The 19137-nt window shown below is 39.5% G+C and overlaps 1 protein-coding gene across 1 annotated transcript in view; it reads left to right on the top strand.

The window, feature by feature from the left end:
- Nucleotides 1-21: 21 nt before the first annotated feature.
- LOC114288936 (NADP-dependent malic enzyme-like) overlaps nt 22-19137 on the top strand; it is a 22068-nt gene continuing 2952 nt past the window's right edge. The window contains exons 1-6 of the mRNA XM_082903000.1: nt 22-391; nt 613-870; nt 973-1056; nt 1158-1254; nt 1919-1966; nt 2080-2133. Of these exons, the coding sequence (XP_082759126.1) occupies nt 1019-1056; nt 1158-1254; nt 1919-1966; nt 2080-2133 (237 nt within the window). The 5' untranslated portion in view covers nt 22-391; nt 613-870; nt 973-1018. The remainder of the gene's footprint in view (nt 392-612; nt 871-972; nt 1057-1157; nt 1255-1918; nt 1967-2079; nt 2134-19137) is intronic.

The raw sequence follows: 19137 nt of genomic DNA, 5'->3' as shown, positions 1-19137 counted from the left end.
AGAATTTCCAGCAGTGAGGTACTGAAAAATTGGCCTGAGAGGAGCATTCAAGTTATTGTCTCATTGATGGTGAGCGAATTTTGGGACTTGGGGATCTTGGTTGTCAGGTTTGTGTTTTCTTTCTTAATTATATAAACATTTTACCTTACGTTACAATTCTTACTTACAATCAGCATATGAGAATATTTACAGGACAATTTTTTTTTTAGAACTTCCATATTGACATTTGTTACTAGTGCTAATTCGATACATATTCTATTTTCAAGTATTAGTTCGATTGTTGAAAATTCTTGTATAAAAGCATTTGTAGCTAGTAACATATCAGGGGATGGGGATACCTGTTGGAAACCTGGCTCTGTATACAGCACTTGGAGGAGTTAGACCTTCCGCAGTAAGCCTCACTAGCAAATAATATACAGTATTCTCCATGTAGATTCTCACCTTCTTTGAAACCTTTACTTAATTACTCATGAACCTCTTTGATTATAATGTGTGTATTTATGTGTGTGCAAGTTTCACTACCATTATGTTTCAAGAAAAAGTACATAACATGGTTTAATTCTGAGCTTGACCATATAATCTTGATCAATGTCTTTTTGCTTGATTGCGCAGTGTTTACCCGTAACGATTGATGTGGGGACAAACAACGAGAAGTTGTTGAAGGATGAGTTCTACATTGGGCTCTGACAAAGGAGGGCAACTGGGAAGGTCCATTGGTTTTGGTATTTTATTGCTTGCTTACAGTCATGAAAAGCATTCTATTTGGTATTGAGCTAGTTTTAGAAAATTGATCTTCAGGAATATGCTGACCTTCTTCATGAATTCATGGCTGCTATCAAGCAGAATTATGGTGAAAAAGTACTCGTACAGGTGCACACCATCTCAGTTGTAGCTTTAGTGTGAATATTTTCGAAGCCTAATCTTGTTAATGCAGTTCTAATATTTGTTTGATTTCTTACCATCACTTTACAGTTTGAAGATTTTGCAAACCACAATGCTTTTGAGCTGCTAGAGAAATATGGTTCTACTCATCTTGTCTTTAATGATGATATCCAAGTATATGGCAACATGGTGGTGGATCTCATTACAGACTGTTTGGAATCTTGTGCTGTTGTCTAAATTCCCCCCCCCCCCAAAAAAAAAAAAAACTATTGCAGGGGACAACATCTGGTTCTTACAGGTCATATTGCAGCACTGAAGTTACTTGGTGGTACCTTGGCTGAGCACACATTTTTATTTTTTGGTGCTGGGGAAGTAAGAATCTAATTACTACTTTACTTCTTTCATCTCATCTATATTTTGGTAGTCTGGGGAAAATCAAAAACTAAATATATGGACCATGGGAAAGCGTAGGGCGAAATATTAGGCACCCAATGACTTCAGTGGAAACCTATTTATGTGTTCACACTCTATACCTATTTTCTGTCTACACACTCCTGCAGAAGAATTCTCTCTCTTACTCATATTGGGGCCTAATTCATTCTGATTGTTTTACAGCAGTCCCAGTTTTGAGCATAGTGATAGTTTTGCATTTCACCCCTCCCTTAAAAAAAAAAAAAAAAAAAAAAAAAATTGAGAGGGAGGGGTGACCATTGGTTTAGTGGTAAAACCTTGGCCTAACAACCTTGAGGTTATGGGTTCAAGTCTCGGGGCAACCATTTTGTGCACTATCTCAAAAGTTAGGTGTGTATCCTATCTTTTCCCTCTCAAACACATTAATGTGTACTAATTGGGCAGCGGCCCTTTTTTTTTTAGAGGGAGGGATGATGTTTTTAGTTGGGCATTTTAATTTTTAAATTCCTTTTGGGTCATCCCTTTCCAGGAGCCTGCTTCTAGATCATCAAGCATCGGCCATCAACAGAAGAATTCATCGTCAAATTTCGTTTTATGTATCTCACTCTAGTCCTCTGAATTGTAGGCTGGAACTGGAATAACAGAACTTATAGCTCTTGAGATGTCAAAACAGGTAATCATTTACTTCCATGTGGACGTTGTCTTCGGATTATTTCTTAAAGTACATCTAGAGCAACCCTCCATGTGGTTGCTTGGTGATTGTCTTCTTATGTTCATCTGTTATAGACCAAAGCTCCTTTGGAAGAGACGCGTAAGAAGAACTGGCTTGTGGACTCAAAGGTAGTGAAAGTTTCTGTTAGATTTGCATAAAAGAAAGAAAAGAATGAGAGGAAGAAAAGAGAGAGCACTGCTGCTGTGTTTTATTTCTCACACCTAAACATATTAGGGTTACACATACTTATAATAAAAGACTAAGGAACAAATGACATAATTACCCTTACACACTAATACTTAACACTCTCCCTCAAGTTGGTGCAAAGTATCTCTCATGCCCAACTTATAGCAAATGGGATGGAAAACTTTACTACTAAGACCCTTAGTAAAGACATCAGTCAATTGATCTTCAAACTTCACAAAAGACATATATATGAAACCCTTATTCAATTTCTCCTTGATGAAATGTTTGTCAATGTCAATATGCTTTGTTTGTCATGCTGAACAGGATTGTGAGCAATACTAATGGCAGCTTTATTGTCACAGTACAATGTTAATGGTTCACTGCAGACAAACCCAATATCATTCAATAAGGACTGGAGCTACATCAATTCACATGTACCATACTCCATAGCCCTGTATTCTGCCTCTGCACTAGATCTGGACACCATTCTTTGTTTCTTACTATGCCATGTGACTAAATTCCCCCTTACAAATGCATAGTAACCGGAGGTAGATCACCTGTCATCTATAGAACTAGCCTAATCAACATCTGTGAATGCCTCCAACCTTAAGTGACCATGATTGGAAAATAAAATCTCTTCTCCAGAAGCAGATTTAAGATACCTCAAAATGTAATACACTACATCCAAATGAGGGACACGAGGCTCATGCATAAATTGACTTACTATCCCAACCGCATAGGCAATATCTAGACGAGTGTGGGATAAATATACAAGTCTTCCCACAAGTTGCTGGTACCATAAGATCACCAACACCGCTACAAAGATGGTGTTTAGCCTTAATTGGCGAATCAGCAGGTTGGCAGCCTAACATACTAGTTTCCTTAAGAAGATCTAGGATATACTTTAGCTGAGATATAAAGATGCCTTTGTCAGATTTGGCAACTTCACTCTCAAGAAAGTACCTCAACAAACCAAGGTCTTTTATCTCGAATTCCTTGGCCAACATCTTAAGATGTGTCACTTCTTCCTCATCATTATCTATCACAACTATGTCATCCACATATACTATGCATGACGTTTGACAAACATTGTGTGATTTGCATTGCTTTGCTTATACCCGAATCTCAACATAGCCTTTAGGAATCTATCAAACCAAGCTCGAGTAGACTGTTTCAAACCATATAACGTCTTTTTCAACCTACAAACTTTCCAACTGTAGACTGAGATGAGAATCCTGGTGGTACATCCATATATACCTCCTCCTCCAAATCACCATGGAGAAATACATTCTTCACGTCTAACTGTTGTAAAGGCTATCCCAAATTAGCTACACATGAGAGAGTAGCTCGAATGGAATTCATCTTTGCCATAGGAGCAAAGGTTTCTTGGAAATCAATTCCATGTGTTTGAGTAAACCCCTTGGCCACTAATCGTGCTTTGTACCGTTCAATTGTTCCATCTGCTTTCTGCTTGATAGTGAACACCCACTTACACCCTACAAGCTTTTTTCCACTAGGAAGATAAACCAATTCCCAAGTGTTATTCTTGGTTAGAGCTTGCATCTCTTCTACCATAGCTACTTTCCACTAAGGATCATTGATAGCTTCCTTCCAATCCTGGGCAATACATGTAGAAGACAAAGACGGAACAAAAGCATGATATGTAGAAGACAATGAATCATATGACACAAATTTAGAAATGAGATGTTGAGTACAAGCCCTAACCCCCTTTCTAAGAGCAATAGGAAGACTTGAATCATTGACAACAGGACTCTTAACTACAGGTAGAGGAATAGATTGAGATGCATTACCTGGAACTGGCATGAGGGATGATGATGGGTCTGGTGGCATAAGGGAAGCTTGCTCTTTCGGACGCCGACAATAAGTCTTTAAGATCAACATTGTCCAAATGACCACCAACGTTAGGCTCCACATCAAGAGAACTATTAGGCTCCCCCTCACCACAAATAACAATCAACTGACTAGGAAGGAAAAAAGACAACTCGTGCTGATAGGCCATCTCCTCATCCGCAATCTCATCCATACCACCACTACTCTCCCTCTGAGGAGATGGTAGAGGAGAAGGAAAGAAGGATGCAGATTCATGTAAAGTGACATCCATACTAACATACACTTTGCGAGTGTGAGGATCATAGTATTTGTAACCCTTCTGAGTAACAGAATAACCAATAAAGACATAACGCACAGCCTTAGGATCGAGTTTTCCATGAGTACGAAGTTACAAATGAACAAAACAAACACACCCAAACACCCGAGGAGGAAGAGAAGAGGTGGGATATGCTACAGGAAGCAGTTGAAGAGGAATTTGGAATTTGAGGACACTGGAAGGCATATGGCTGATAAGGTAAGTAGCGGTAAGAATAGCATCACCACAAAATGACTTATGGACATTCATGGTAAACAAGAGAGAGCGAGCAACTTCAAGATGGCCATGCTTGCGTTCGGCAACCCCATTCTGTTGAGGAGTACCAACACAATTAGTCTGATAAAGAATGTCATGCTCCGCTAGGTATGCTCAAAAAACTCCATCAACATACTCAGTCCCATTATCACTACGAAGAGTTTTTATTTGAGCATTGAAAAGATTGGTCACCATTTTATGAAAAGTTTGGAAACAAGAAAAAAACTTCACTCTTAGTTTGAAGCAAGTAAATCGAAGTCACACGGAAATAACAATCAATAAATGTAACAACCCATTGATACCCAGAAGTAGAAACCATAGGGGAAGGGCCTCACACATCGGTATGAATAAGCATAAAAAGGAAAGTACTTTTATTAATTGAAGGGTAACAAGTACGTTTATGCTTTGCAAGTTCACAAGCATCACAACCAAAAATACTCCTAGGACAATCACGAACTAAAGAAGGAAAAAGTTTCTCTAAAACACTAAAGGAAGGATGACCCAAATGGCGATGCCATTGATGAAGGAGATAAAGAGGAGAGCCAGTAGTGCACTTGAGAGCCTGAGATGGGACGACAGAAGGAACGGCATCCAGAAAATACAGCCTATCTTGTGCTCTACCACTGCCAATTGTTTTCCTCGTAGCCAAGTCCTGAAAGACATAATGAGTAGGAAAAAATGACATTGAGCAATTTAGAGAAGTAGTAAGGTCTCGCTTGGGAAGTAATAGCTTTAGCCTGAAGGCAAAAAGTTACTAAAAAAATCAAAAAACTTAAAACCTGTTGGAATTAGGAAATAGTGATATTATAATTATGGTAGTGTTGGAATTAGGAAAGAGTGATATTGTAATTATGGTAGTGTGTATAAAACCAATGATTGTGTCAATCACAGATTTAATACATTTCTTATCTTCGTTTCCTATTTTGTTTGTTTCCTATTTTGTAATATTGTTTCATTATAAATACAAGGCTCTACCTCATTCATAGGTAAGCTAAATTATTCTTTTCATTCTTTTTGGTATCAGAGCCAAAACACAAAAACCCTAGACCACCCCCTCCTCTCTATTGGCCCCTGTTCTTCACTGCCCAACAGTTTCTTCATCTTCTTTCTTTTTCCTTCAGCAGCCAACAGACCTCCTCTCCCTTCTAGACCACCCGACAGCCTAACCCACCAATCCTAGACCACCCGAAACCACTTACCCACCCTCCTATACCCCTCGGTAGGGCTGTATTACACCTGCCGAGGGCCTTGCTGCTGCCAACCAGGTCTCATCCTGGCCTAGAGCATTTTGACTAGGTCTTCCCCTAGCCTAGATCTGTTCGATACCCTCTTTAGGGTGATTTGAATCTTTTTTCTCCCTTTGATAGGGTGTAGTGCTGATGCTTTAAGCACTTTAGCCGTTGAGTTTTTTTCGGCTTTTCTGGTTGTTTACTCGAACTATGTTGATGTGTTGCTGCATTGCTGTCTATTTCAGCCCTCATCATCTCCCCATGGATAACTTATGTTCTACTATTTCCACTGAGGTATCTACTGTGGTCGCCACCAAATCTGTGCCTGTTTTAAGCATTGATTTTTCTCTTTTCCATTATATTCCATTCATCGTATTACGAGTGTGGTGTTGAATGGGAAAATTTTTGCTGCTTGGAGTCGTTCCCTTAAACTCTACCTTGTGGGAAAGGGAAAGGCCCATTGGCTTTTATCTACTATTACCTCGCCGGCTGTGACAGACCCTATACGTGCTCAGTGGGATAGCGATAACTACACTATATTGGGATGGATGTTCAATTCCATGGAAGATTGAATTTATCATATGTTCCTTTATTGCGATACAATTCCGAGTTTGTGGCAGACATTGTCAAAGATGTACGCTCATGCACACAATGATGCCCGTATCTTCGAGCTTTACCAAGATGTAGCTCGAGCCTCTCAGTCCTCTCTTGGCCTTTCTGTACCTAAATTCTTTGGCTATCTTAAAGCTCGTTGGGAGGAACTTGCTCAATATGAGCTTTTGACTGACCTTCCACCAGAAGCCACCTCCCTTGTGTCCAGAGGCTTGCCCAATAACACACTTACCAGTTTCTCATGGGTTTAAACTCTGAATTTGAATCTCTTCGAATTCAAATTCGCAACACATCACCCATGCCATCTCTTTATGAGGCTTTTTCCACTATTGACAGTGATGAGCGTCGCCAGTGATTGGTGCCACCTAGTGTTCCTTCAGTACCTCCAGTTTTAGCAGATCAGATGGCTCTTGCTGCGAGTTCTGGTTCTTGAAGTTCTACCGGTTCTGTTACTTGTCATCATTGTGGTGATCCTAGACATGTCAAAGCTCGTTGCTTCAAACTTCATCCTGAGTTAAGGCAACGCCCTTCCTAACCTCGTGGTCTTGCTACACGTAGTTTTGGCTCTTCTCGCACTAGTGCTTTGGTGGAAGTTACTCTTGCTTTTGAGCCTCCTAATGTCCCTAATCTACAGCAGTTACAGACTTAAATTGGTCAGCTTCAAGCCCAACTTGGGTCTCTCACCGCCGGTTCTCTTGGTCCATCATCCTCTACCGCCACCCTTGCTATAGGTATTTCTACTGCTTTCCATGTTCAGTCTGCTAATCCTTCATGGATTCTGGATTCTGGGACTAATGATCATATGACTGGTGACTTTTCTTTTCTTTCCTCTCTCACACCCACCATTGTTGCCCAATCTGTGTGTCTTGTTGATGGTTCTTGCTCTTCTATCCAACATAAAGGTGTTATGTCTTTATCTCTTGATATCATTTTATCTTTTGTGTTGCATGTTCCCAAGTTTGCTTATAATCTCTTATCTGCTAGTCGTCTTGTCAAAACCTTTAATTGCGTTGTCATCTTCTTACTTTCTTCGTGTCTTCTACAGGACCTGAGTTCGCAGAGGATTTTTGGCAGGGGATATGAGTGTGATAGGCTATACTACTTTGGGGATCCACCGGACCAACCTTCTTTGCCTTTAGCTAATTTTTAGGCGTCTGTTTTGCCTACTTCTATATCTTGTGTTTTTTCTATTCAAACTTTAGAGTTATGGCACGCCCGTATGGGTCATGTTAACTTTCAATATTTATGTCAACTTTTTCCGCTATTAAATAAAGCTTGCAAGGATTCTAAATTACATTGTGTTACTTGTGAGTTGTCTAAACATATCCGTACTAGTTATATACCACATATGACACGTGCCCCTAGTGCTTTTGACCTTATTCATTCTGATAATTTGGGTCCCTCTCCTGTTCTTGCTTTTTCGGGTCATCGTTATTATGTGCCTTTTATTGATGATCACACTAGGTGCACTTAGGTCTATTTACTTCGCCGCAAGTCTGATGTGTTTCCCATCTTTGTCCAGTTTTTGCAAATGGTTAAAACACAATTTCGTACCATTGTTAGGAACATCCACTTTGATAATAGTGGGGAATACATCTCCAATGAGTTTTGTTCTCACCTTAATCGAATGGGTATTCTTTAACAACTTACATGTCCTCAGACCCCTGAACAAAATGGTGTGGCTGAACGTAAAAACTGTCATATTATGTCTGTCGTGCGTTGTCTTCTTCGTGGTATGAGTATGCCCAAGTCTTATTGGCACATAGATGTTCTTACTGTTGTCTATCTCATTAATAGTACTCCTAGTCGTGTGTTATATGGCCTTACTCTATTCCATATTCTTATGCCTAATACTACCATTTTTTCTCTCTTGCATCGTGTTTTTGGGTGTACATGTTTTGTTCAGGACCGGCATCCCACTCACACTAAGTTAGATGACAAGTCTATTTGTTGTGTCTTTTGGGGTATTCGTCCATGTCTAAAGGGTATAGATGTTTTGATCCTGTGTCTCGTCATTTTCACCATACTCTGGATGTTACTTTTTGTGAGGATCTTCTTTTTTTAGTCCTAACCCCCCGTTGCAGGTTTCCTCTTTAGCTACTTAAAGTGTTCGCCCGGTCCCCATTTTGGATGCGGTTGCGGATGAGGTTACCCTCCTCTTATCCTCCACCTTCGCCTCCTTTCCCCCCTCCCTTGCAGGTATACTCTCGCCGCCCTCATGCTCAGCCCCCTCCTACCTCCTCTTCGGATCTTGGGTCAGGTACTTCTTCCCCTTTACATGCCTCTCCTTCCCTTCATCGCCGTAATCCTCCTCGGGATCGCCATCCCCCCAATCATTGGGGTTATCTATGTAGTACTAGTCATCCCATTTCCCTGTATCTCTCATATGACAGGGTTTCTAACTCATATCATTCTTTCCTTGGCAAGCTTGAGTCCGAGTCTATTCCAAGGTCTATGTCAGAGGCCCTTTAGAATCCAAAATGGGTGGCGGTGGTAGCTTTAGAGCATAATCATATTTGGGATTTGGTTCCTTTACCTTCTGGTGAGAGTATCGTGGGTTGGAAATGGGTCTTTGCTATTAAGTACCTACCTGATGGCTCCGTTGACCATGATAAGGCCTGCTTACTGCCCAAGGGCTTCACTCAAGTTCCTGGCAAGGATTTTGGTGCTACCCTTGCCCCAATTGCCAAGCTTACCTCTATTTGTCTACTCATCTCTCTTGCAGCATCCCATTCTTGGCCCCTTTATCAGCTTGATGTCAAGAATGCCTTTCTGCATGGGGATTTTCTTGAGATGATTTATATGGTCCCTCCTCCTAGTTCTTAAGCTGCGAGGGAGTATTCGGGGCAAGTATGTCGACTGCGCAAGTCTTTGTATGGCTTAAAGTAGTCTCCACGAGCTTGGTTTGATCGTTTCAGCTCATTCATCATCTCTGTGGGCTTTGTTCAGTGCCATTCAGACCATACTGGCTTCATCTGTTGTAATTCTATAGGTCAGTGTAAAGTCTTGTTGGTGTATGTGGATGATATCATTCTCACTGGTTATGACTCTATAGGCATTGGTCAAGTCAAACAGGATTTGGGACGCACCTTTGATATTAAGGATTTGGGCAATCTCAAGTATTTTGTAGGGATTGAGGTGGCTCGCTCACAGCAGGGGATTTCCTTATCTCAAAGGAAGTACACTCTTGACTTACTTAAGGATACCGGTATGTTGGGGTGTAAACTTGCTTCTACTCCTATGGATCCTAATGTCAAGCTCACATCATAGTCCGGCGAATTACTAGAGGATCCAGGTATGTATCAACGTCTTGTTGGGCGTCTCATCTATCTGACCAATACTAGACCTGACTTGACATTTGTGGTTAGTGTGGTTAGTCAATTCATGCATGCATCACGTACAGAACATCTTGATGCGGTTCATCATATCTTGAGATATTTGAAGACCTCTCCTGGCTTGGGATTGTTCTTCACAGATAGGCGTTCTACTTCTGGCTTCTGTACTACTTCTGGCTTCTGTACTTTCTATGGTGATCATCTTATATCATGGAAAAGTAAAACGCAAGCAGTTGTTTCTAGGTCTTTTGCAGAAGCTGAGTATAGGGCTATGGCACAAGGCACTTGTGAGATTCTATGGTTGCGTTCTATTTTGGCAGAGTTAGGATTTAAGGAGACTGCCCTTGCTTCTTTATTTTGTGAAGTCTGCTATTATATTGTCTTCTAATTCTGTCCTACATGAGCGTACTAGGCATATAGAGGTTGCATACATTTCATTCAAGAGAAGGTTCATATTGGTATTGTGAGACCATCCTTTGTCTCTTCTTACATGAATAGACTCTCTTTAGAAAAAGTTCTGAGAAGGTTCAGATTCTGTCCTACATGAATAGACTCTCTTTAGAAAAAGTTCTGAGATGTTTACTCAAATTCCAATAGAACGTAAACTCAAAAAACACCTTGTGTCTGTTTTATTCCCTTGATGTGTGATCTAGTTCTATAAGGGCGATTTGCCATATTACTGTCCTTGGCGGCGCAGGTTCAAGTTATTGAAATAGTCTCTGTACATCTTGCCCTCTCTAGATATCCTTTTAACATAAGTTTTTTACACTGGTTGCCCATAATCATGTGTGAAGCTCTATGGAAAACTTTTGGCAAAACCTATTAAATTGCAATTCTAGACGACAAACACGACAAATAGATAGAATGGTTCATCCTTGTATCTAAATCATCTACTTTCCTTTATAACAGCGGAGGCTTTGGCTGAGCAAGTAACAAAAGAGAATGTTGGCAAGGGTTTGATATATCCACCATTCTCTACTATCAGAAAGATCTCTACCTACATTGTTGCTAATGTAGCTGCTAAAGCATATGGACTTGGTGAGCTAGTGAGTGTACCTTTGGTTGCTTCATGTGTCTTACCACCGCTGTAATGCAGAAGTGGGTTGATAGGTACGATAAACTTACTTGAAGTCTTCAAGCTTGAAGTGGGTGGTTCAGAGCCTTCATTGTCAACAGACACATCTCTCAGACAGGTCTGAAGAGGTTTGGAAAAAATTCCTGCTGCTATAAGGGTCCACCAGTGTTGAAAACCCTGGGTGAGGTCAGGAACATGCTTGAAGTAATAGGTGCTAAAGCCTTGTAGAAGTTTTTCATTCTCCACTCCGATTAGTTTTGCATCGGAAGATTCTTTGATATTGATCCTTGTCCATATTTGTTCTTCAATGGTGGAGTGAAAGTAAGGGCAAGGTGTGCCTTGAGTAAGTTCAAATTGTCTGACCCATTGATTGGGAGAATAGTTTTCAATACTACCGCTAGACATTTTGGTCGAGCAGATAGAACACCCCCCTAGGATATGTCTACAAGTGAGAATATGTTTTCATGTTTCAACTTGACAAATCTTTTCTTTATATGTTAGGTTCGAGGGATCCATGAAGGGATGTTGTAGTCTAGAAGATGAGAATCGACACGATTGAAATAGCATGAACAGTAGGGGGGTCTTTGTCAGATGGAAAGTTCAAGAGTGTAGTAAGACATTCAGAGAAGCTAAGTTTGGGCGTGTCAACAAAGGTTAAGAAACATTATGCATAAGAGTAATGCTTGGGGATCATAGTGTTTAGTTTGGGAGGTCTTATTTCAGGAAAATAAGCATACAACCATGCTTGGAAAAGCCAGAATGACCCACCACAATTGGCGGGTATTTTCTTATATGTATTATTGATTGATATATGTATTATTGATTGATATATTCATTTATTTTCTGTCTATTACAAATGGTTCCTTATATAGATGTAGGTGTAGTGGATGGTGTGTAGTGGATGGTGATAGTGGTGTAGTGGGTTAGGTTTAGTGGAGTAGGTGAGGTGGTAGTGGTGTAGTGGGTTAGGTTTAGTGGAGTAGGTGAGGTGGTAGTGGTGTAGTGGGTTAGGTTTAGTGGAGTAGGTGAGGTGGTAAATTCTAACAGCCCCCCGCAAACTCAAGGAGGATAGAAACTAACCAACTTGAGTTTGAAGAGAGGAACAAAACAAGAAAATACATAAAAAAAAGGATAGGAGACACTGTATGGTCGTGTCAGACCGTTGGTGAAGACACGGTATGGTGGTGTCATAACGTTGTAGAGGACACTGTATGGTGGTGTCATAACGTTGTAGATGACACTGTATGGGGGTGTCATAACGTGGTAGAGGACACTGTATGGTGGTGTCAGACCGTTGTAGAAGACAGTTTATGGGGTCATGTCGGACCGTTGTAGCAGACAATGTTGTGACAGTTTACGGAGTCTTGCTGGACCCTTGTAGAAACTAACCGGAATCAATGTCGGGACAGTTTACAGAGTCTTGTCAGACCCTTGTAGAAACTAACCGGAATCTATGTCGGGACAGTTTACAGAGTCTTGTCGGACCCATAAAGGAGCTAACCGGAATCAATGTCGGGACAGTTTACAGAGTCTTGTCGGACCCTTAAAAAGTCGCACCCTCAAAAGGTGTGCCCAATCTTTCAAAAGGCGTGCCATCAAAAGGCGTGCCCAATCCATAAAAAGGCGTGCCATCAAAAGGCGTGCCCAATTCATCAAAAGGTGTACCGGACATGATGGCGAGGCACGTGGGCGCCTTGGCTTGCGTGCCCGTTTGTCGGCTGGTGGCAAGAGGCGCGCGATGCGCGTGGCTGCCTTGGCTATTTAACCAAGGTTGAGGCGGAGGCTGTGCAAACCAGTTTGAAACCTCTGAATTTTGGCAGTCTGAAACACTCTGTAAACCCTGCGCTGAAACACTGAGCAACCCAAAACATGGCCTCTTCTTCCCGTCCAGCTACCCAGAACCTGCTCACGCTCTTTCCAGAACTGAACGAGCCCACAAGAGAAATAACTGGTGCGGTGGCCAGTGAACCTCAACCAAACACCTCTGGGTTTGCTCCATTGAACTTTCCGATGCGGTCGGTGGAGCAAAAAATGGCGGTGCAAACTGATATTGAGGCTAATCAGTATACTCTGAAGTCATGCGTGGAAACCATGACGGCGGTCACAAATTTGTCGAACCGGCTGCAGAGTAGGACAAATGAGGTGCAGCATTTAAATTCCCAGCTGGCTCTGCTCCAACGCATGTATAAGGAAGCGCGAGCAGAGATAAGCGTGCTAAGGGCAGAAAACAAGGAGCTGAAGCGGAAGGCCACCGTGATGTTCCGATTTGGAGGGCCGCCATATGCTGCAGTGGAGGAGCAGGGTGGTGTGATCGTGCCCAGTGGAGTGGGAAACACGGAGGCAACACCGTCAAGGGCCGGCCAGGACGGAGGCAAGAAGAAGAGACCTGCAGCAGAGTAGAGAAGAAAAATCCCACTGTGGGTGTGGGTGTGTTTGTTTGATTTTTTTTTTTTTTTTTTTTGTGGTGTAAAATTGTGATCGGGGTTGATCCCTAATATAAATAAAACAAAGTGTTGTGCAAATCTGTAATTTTTTTTTTTTTAATAAAAAAATGTAATGAAAAATTATTTGAAAAAGGCTGGCTCACTGTTCGTGGAAAAGTGTTTAAAAGAAATAAAGAAAAGAGGGAAGTGAGTTGGTGGACTAAGCACTGAGAGAATAAAAAAAAAAATAGAACAACGCTGGTGGAGTAATATATTATAAAAAAAATATATATATATATATAATAAAGAAAGGTGGGGAGAGACAAGCCCATGTGGGGCAATTGAGAATTATTATTATGTTATGGCATATGGCGGAGGGATGAGGGAATCGGTCAGGAGAGTGCAAAAGATAACAGCAGATAGAGTGGAAAAGTGACAAAGTAGTGGGTGAGGCTAGTGGATGTCCTTGAGTGGAGACATAAAATAGGGTGATAGTGAAAGAGAGTGTGTGTGAGGAATATAGGATAATAATAAAAAAGAGGTATAAACAAAGAAAAAGCTGGGTGTGGTAGGTTCGTAATGTGGCTCTCGCAGCTTTGGCGCGAGAAGAAGCCCACCGCCTCAAAACCTTAGCAGAGCAGAAATACAAGTCTTCCAACCTCAAATCAGCCCTAAAATACGCCAAGAGAGCTCACCGTCTCTTCCCCAAACTCGATGGCCTCTCCGAAACCCTCACCGCCTTCAAAATCCTCCGCGTCGCCGCCACCGCAAGCGCAACACTGGACTGGTACAAGGTCCTCCAGATCGAGCCTTTCTCTCACATCAACACCATCAAGAAACAGTACAAGAGGCTCGCCCTAGCCCTGTATCCAGACAAGAACCCCTTCGCTGCCTCGGAAGAAGCGTTTAAGCTCGTCGGCAATGCGTTTTGTGTGTTATCCGATAAGTCTCTCGGCAAGACCTAACATACACAACTCTCACTGGCTCTCTGAGATGAACACGCACACACTCTCTCTCTGTGCCAAAGCACTGGCTCTCTGAGATGAACACGCACACACTCTCTCTCTGTGCCAAAGCTTCAAACAAAAACAGAGAGCTTAACAATCCAGCACTTGGAAAAAAATCATGGATATTGGGCCGTAAAGTTGTGGAATTTTAGTGCTGCAGAATAATAACCCATGTGGACATCATTCATGTTGGGTTGGTGCATTTTTCATTGGCCGGTGGGTTGATGTCGCCATTGATGAACAAATATGTGTGAGGCAGAGAAGAGTTCAGCTATGGCTTTCTGGCAGAGGGGTGAAGGTATGTGTAGAGGTCCGGCGGACGGCCAAGGCGAGGCTGCCGCCCGCCGGTGAAGCAGAATAATCAGGTTCTTAACCTTGCTCTGATACCATGTAAAAATATATGTATTATTGATTGATATATTCATTTATTTTCTGTCTATTACAAATGGTTCCTTATATAGATGTAGGTGTAGTGGATGGTGTGTAGTGGATGGTGATAGTGGTGTAGTGGGTTAGGTTTAGTGGAGTAGGTGAGGTGGTAGTGGTGTAGTGGGTTAGGTTTAGTGGAGTAGGTGAGGTGGTAGTGGTGTAGTGGGTTAGGTTTAGTGGAGTAGGTGAGGTGGTAAATTCTAACAACATGCCTTTGTAAAATGTGGCGAGCAAGTAAGGAGGAAGGGCCATGGCTTGGCCATCTTGAAGGCGCGAAGCCAAAGGGAGGTATTCTTTAGTAATCTTATAGCCAGGAACACAGAAAAGGAAATGGCAAAGCCACATGAGGTAAAAGGTAGCCCTTTCTTGGTCAGTGACAAGAGTACCCTATTTGCCTTTGTAATTTTTGGTAAAGTCAGTGTAACTCATGTCAGTCTCAAGGGTGAAAGGTACTTTTATGGGTTCTAGCAAGGCACTAATTTCTAGCCCTAGAATAGGAAGTCCGGTGAGGTGGGCTACATCAAGGACAGTTGGTGATATCATTCTAAATCTTAAAAGCATGGAATTATAGGATGTGGACCAGAAGCATGCAGTAGCAGCTATTAACCATTTATTCATATCGAATTTGAGGGTCGACAAACGGATTACCTCAGTGATGCCAAGATGTTTCCACACATTGAAGTCATGACCTCCAATTCATTTGACCTAGCTCTACCAAGTGGAGTCTGGTTGTCTCCATGATCGAAAGGGATTTTTACTACTCTCCTAATTGGTCCAGTTCAGTCTGGGTTGGTTAATAAGCAAGGTTTCACCATTGGCAAGTGAGTAGTATGGAGCCAATTCGTCGGGGAAGTGTTGTTTGAAGGTAGGGCCTAGTGTTGCTTTGGCCACAATGTTGTTGCTTGGCATCAGAATGCAGTCAAGTTTCAATGAGTTCGTAAGGTCTCTAATGCGTTTGGAAAATCGAAGTTGGTCGTCATTGGTTTCATCTTCTTTGGTGGACTTCGATTTCTTCGGTGCCATGGGTTAGGGTTTTGAGATGGGAATTTTTGAGCGGGACTAGCACAGTTCGAAAGTTTTGACAAAAGTCTTTCTGATGTAACCAAAAAGAAAGTTTTCAGAGAAGAAGAGAGGAGTTGAAGTAAGACGAAGTTGAAACTAAGTTCCGGCTTTTATAGTTTTCGTCAGGCCTTGTGGTTGGGTGGGTTGAAATTTAAAAATTGTTACTCATTTGCGCCCAAAAGCCAGGTTTGTCATTGTATATATTATTAAAATTTGTGTTTTTACTTTGCTTAGTGGCACATTCTAAAGACTAACAGTTTTATAAAAATAAAAATGTCACATCATCATGCTTTGTCCATTTACCTATAAAGTTCAACCAAAACGCAACTTCAATTTTAATATTCCATTTTATATGTACTCTATTTGATAAATATTTAATTTTCACATATTTTTCATCGTGTATATAGTCTTGTCATTTTAAAATTTCTTCTATGTAGGTGATATTTGAAAATAATTATTATGATATATAGAAACAAATTATGCATTTTCCATTTACCTATAAAGTTCTACACAAACTAAATTTCAGATATAATAATCAATTTCATATGGAGTCGGTTTGATAAATTCTTCTTTTTTAAAAAAAATTCATCGTGTAGTTAGTTTTGTCGTTTTCAGATTTCTTCTATGTACTTCATATTTTTATTTAATTATTATGATATTTGCAAAAAAAAAATAATCTTCATTGCAACATAATCTACTTAATTATCTTGCAAAAATAAATGAATGAATAAATAAATAAGACAAAATTTGCTTATTTATGTGCATAGCATGGATCAAATATCATTTAATTTCATATTTTGTATTTGTTGTCTATCTTATTTATGGCTTCCTATTCATTTATATTTCATGTTTTATTTAACATAAAATTACTTAGTACAAAATATATATAATGTAATTTACATTTTATATATCTATACACAATATATATATAAATAATTCAATACTGAATATTAAAGAAAAAATCAGTACTCTACGTATTTAATTTATATATCAGCCATTACCACATATGTGTGTACAAATGGTTCACTTCATCTCTCTTATCGATTGTAATTTGTTCCAAAGCAGTCCTTGTACTTTCAAGGCATGTGATGTTGTAATGGTGATTTACAACCATACGGACAATGAAAAATGCAAGGTATTACAGGGCTTAAACAAAAAAATAACAAATCTACATATCAGATGCATCATCAGTAGCGTCTTCTTAAGAGTAATCTGTACTGTCAGCACGAGACACTGATTCACTGTCTTCATCCATTGCCTTATCAAACTTGTCTTTGTCCTCTACCAATTTCACGTCGGTGAGCCAATCAATGTTCTTCTTCATAGCACTGACTTGCCTTTCCAAAGTTGACAACCGTCTCTCCACTTCATTCAGCCTCTCGTAGATGACTTCCAACTATTGCAATACAGGATTGACATAACCCTGAACAATAGATTCAATCTAGTTCGAATCACACATTTTTGTTTGTATATGTCTATGGTTTATTTTACTTATTAGCTTTTTTTTGAAAATGTACAGATTCATAATATTACAAAAACTAGTATGTACATACTTATAAGATATGATACATCAGTTGTATCTTTTCAGAAGACCTCATGCATTGTTTATCTGAAATTCAAAAACTAGTATGTACGTGTTTATAGTATGTACGTATCTTTTTTTGCTTTGTTTATCTGAAATTCAGTTTGTGTAGAACTTTATAGGTAAATGGAAAATGCATAATTTGTTTCCATATATCATAATAATTATTTTCAAATATCACCTACATATCTTATAAATATGTACATACTAGTTTTTGTAATATTATGAATCTGTACATTTTCAAAAAAAGCTAATAAGTAAAATAAACCATAGACATATACAAACAAAAATGTGTGATTCGAAGAAGATTGAATCTATTGTTCAGGGTTATGTCAATCCTGTATTGCCACCGTTGGAAGTTATCTACGAGAGACTGAATGAAGTGGAGAGACGGTTGTCAACTTTGGAGAGGCAAGTCAGTGCAATGAAGAAGAACGTTGATTGGCTCACTGATGTGAAATTGGTGGAGGACGAAGACAAGTTTGATAAGGCAATGGGTGAAGACAGTGAATCAGAGTTCCGTGATGACAGTACGGATTACTCTTAAGAAGACGCTATTGATGATGCATCTGATATGTAGATTTGTTATTTTTTTGTTTAAGCCCTGTAATACCTTGCATTTTTCATTGTTCGTATGGTTGTAAATCACCATTACAACATCACATGCCTTGAAAGTATAAGGACTGCTTTGGAACAAATTACAATCGATAACAGAGATGAAGCAAACCATTTGTACACACATGTGGTAATGGCTGATATATAAATTAAATATGTAGAGTATTGATTTTTTATCTAATATTCAGTTTTGAATTATTTATATATATATGTTGTGTATAGATATAAAAAATGTAAATTACATTATATATATTTTGTACTAAGTAATTTTATGTTAAATAAAACATGAAATATAAATGAATAGGAAGCCATCAATAAGATAGACAACAAATACAAAATATGAAATTAAATGATATTTGATCCATGCGATGCACATAATTAAGCACATTTTGTCTTATTTATTTATTCATTCATTTATTTTTGCAAGATAATTAAGTAGATTATGTTGTAATTAAAATTATTTTTTTGCAAATATCATAATAATTAAATTAAAATATGAAGTACATAGAAGAAATCTGAAAATGACAAAACTAACTAGACGATGAATTTTTTTTAAAAATGAAGTATTTATCAAACCGAGCCTATATGAAATTGATTATTATATTTGAAATTTAGTTTGTGTAGAACTTTATAGGTAAATGGAAAATGCATAATTTGTTTCTATGTATCACAATAATTATTTTCAAATACCACCTACATAGAATAAATTTTAAAATGACAAGACTATATACATGATAAAAAATATATGAAAAATAAGTATTTATCAAATAGAGTACATATAAAATGGAATATTAAAATTGAAGTTGCGTTTTGGTTGAATTTTATAGGTAAATGGACAAAGCATGATGATGTGACATTTTTATTTTGGGGAGAAAGAGCCGTTAAGAACTGTACTAAACGACCCTGTTCTCGAAACTCAACATAAGTGTCTAGTACCTTGAGGTTAGATGGTTCCATGAGAGCCAATTGATCCCAGAGTCTCAGTATAGAAATCTTGAATAGTCTGATCCCGTTGACGAGCACTCTGAATAGCTGTTTCCAACTCATACAGCTTGGCAAAGTTGGACTGCTGATAAACACCCAGTAAATAATCCCACACCTCCTTGGCAGTGCTGTATTTAGAAAACATCATTCCAATACGGTCATCAACATAAT

The sequence above is a fragment of the Camellia sinensis genome, chromosome 13 (genome assembly GCF_055761805.1).
Source record: "Camellia sinensis isolate YWXY chromosome 13, ASM5576180v1, whole genome shotgun sequence".
NCBI classification, from domain to species: Eukaryota; Viridiplantae; Streptophyta; class Magnoliopsida; order Ericales; family Theaceae; genus Camellia; species Camellia sinensis.
Note: the sequence above shows the minus strand (reverse complement) of the source record. Positions and strands in the feature narration are given on the sequence as shown.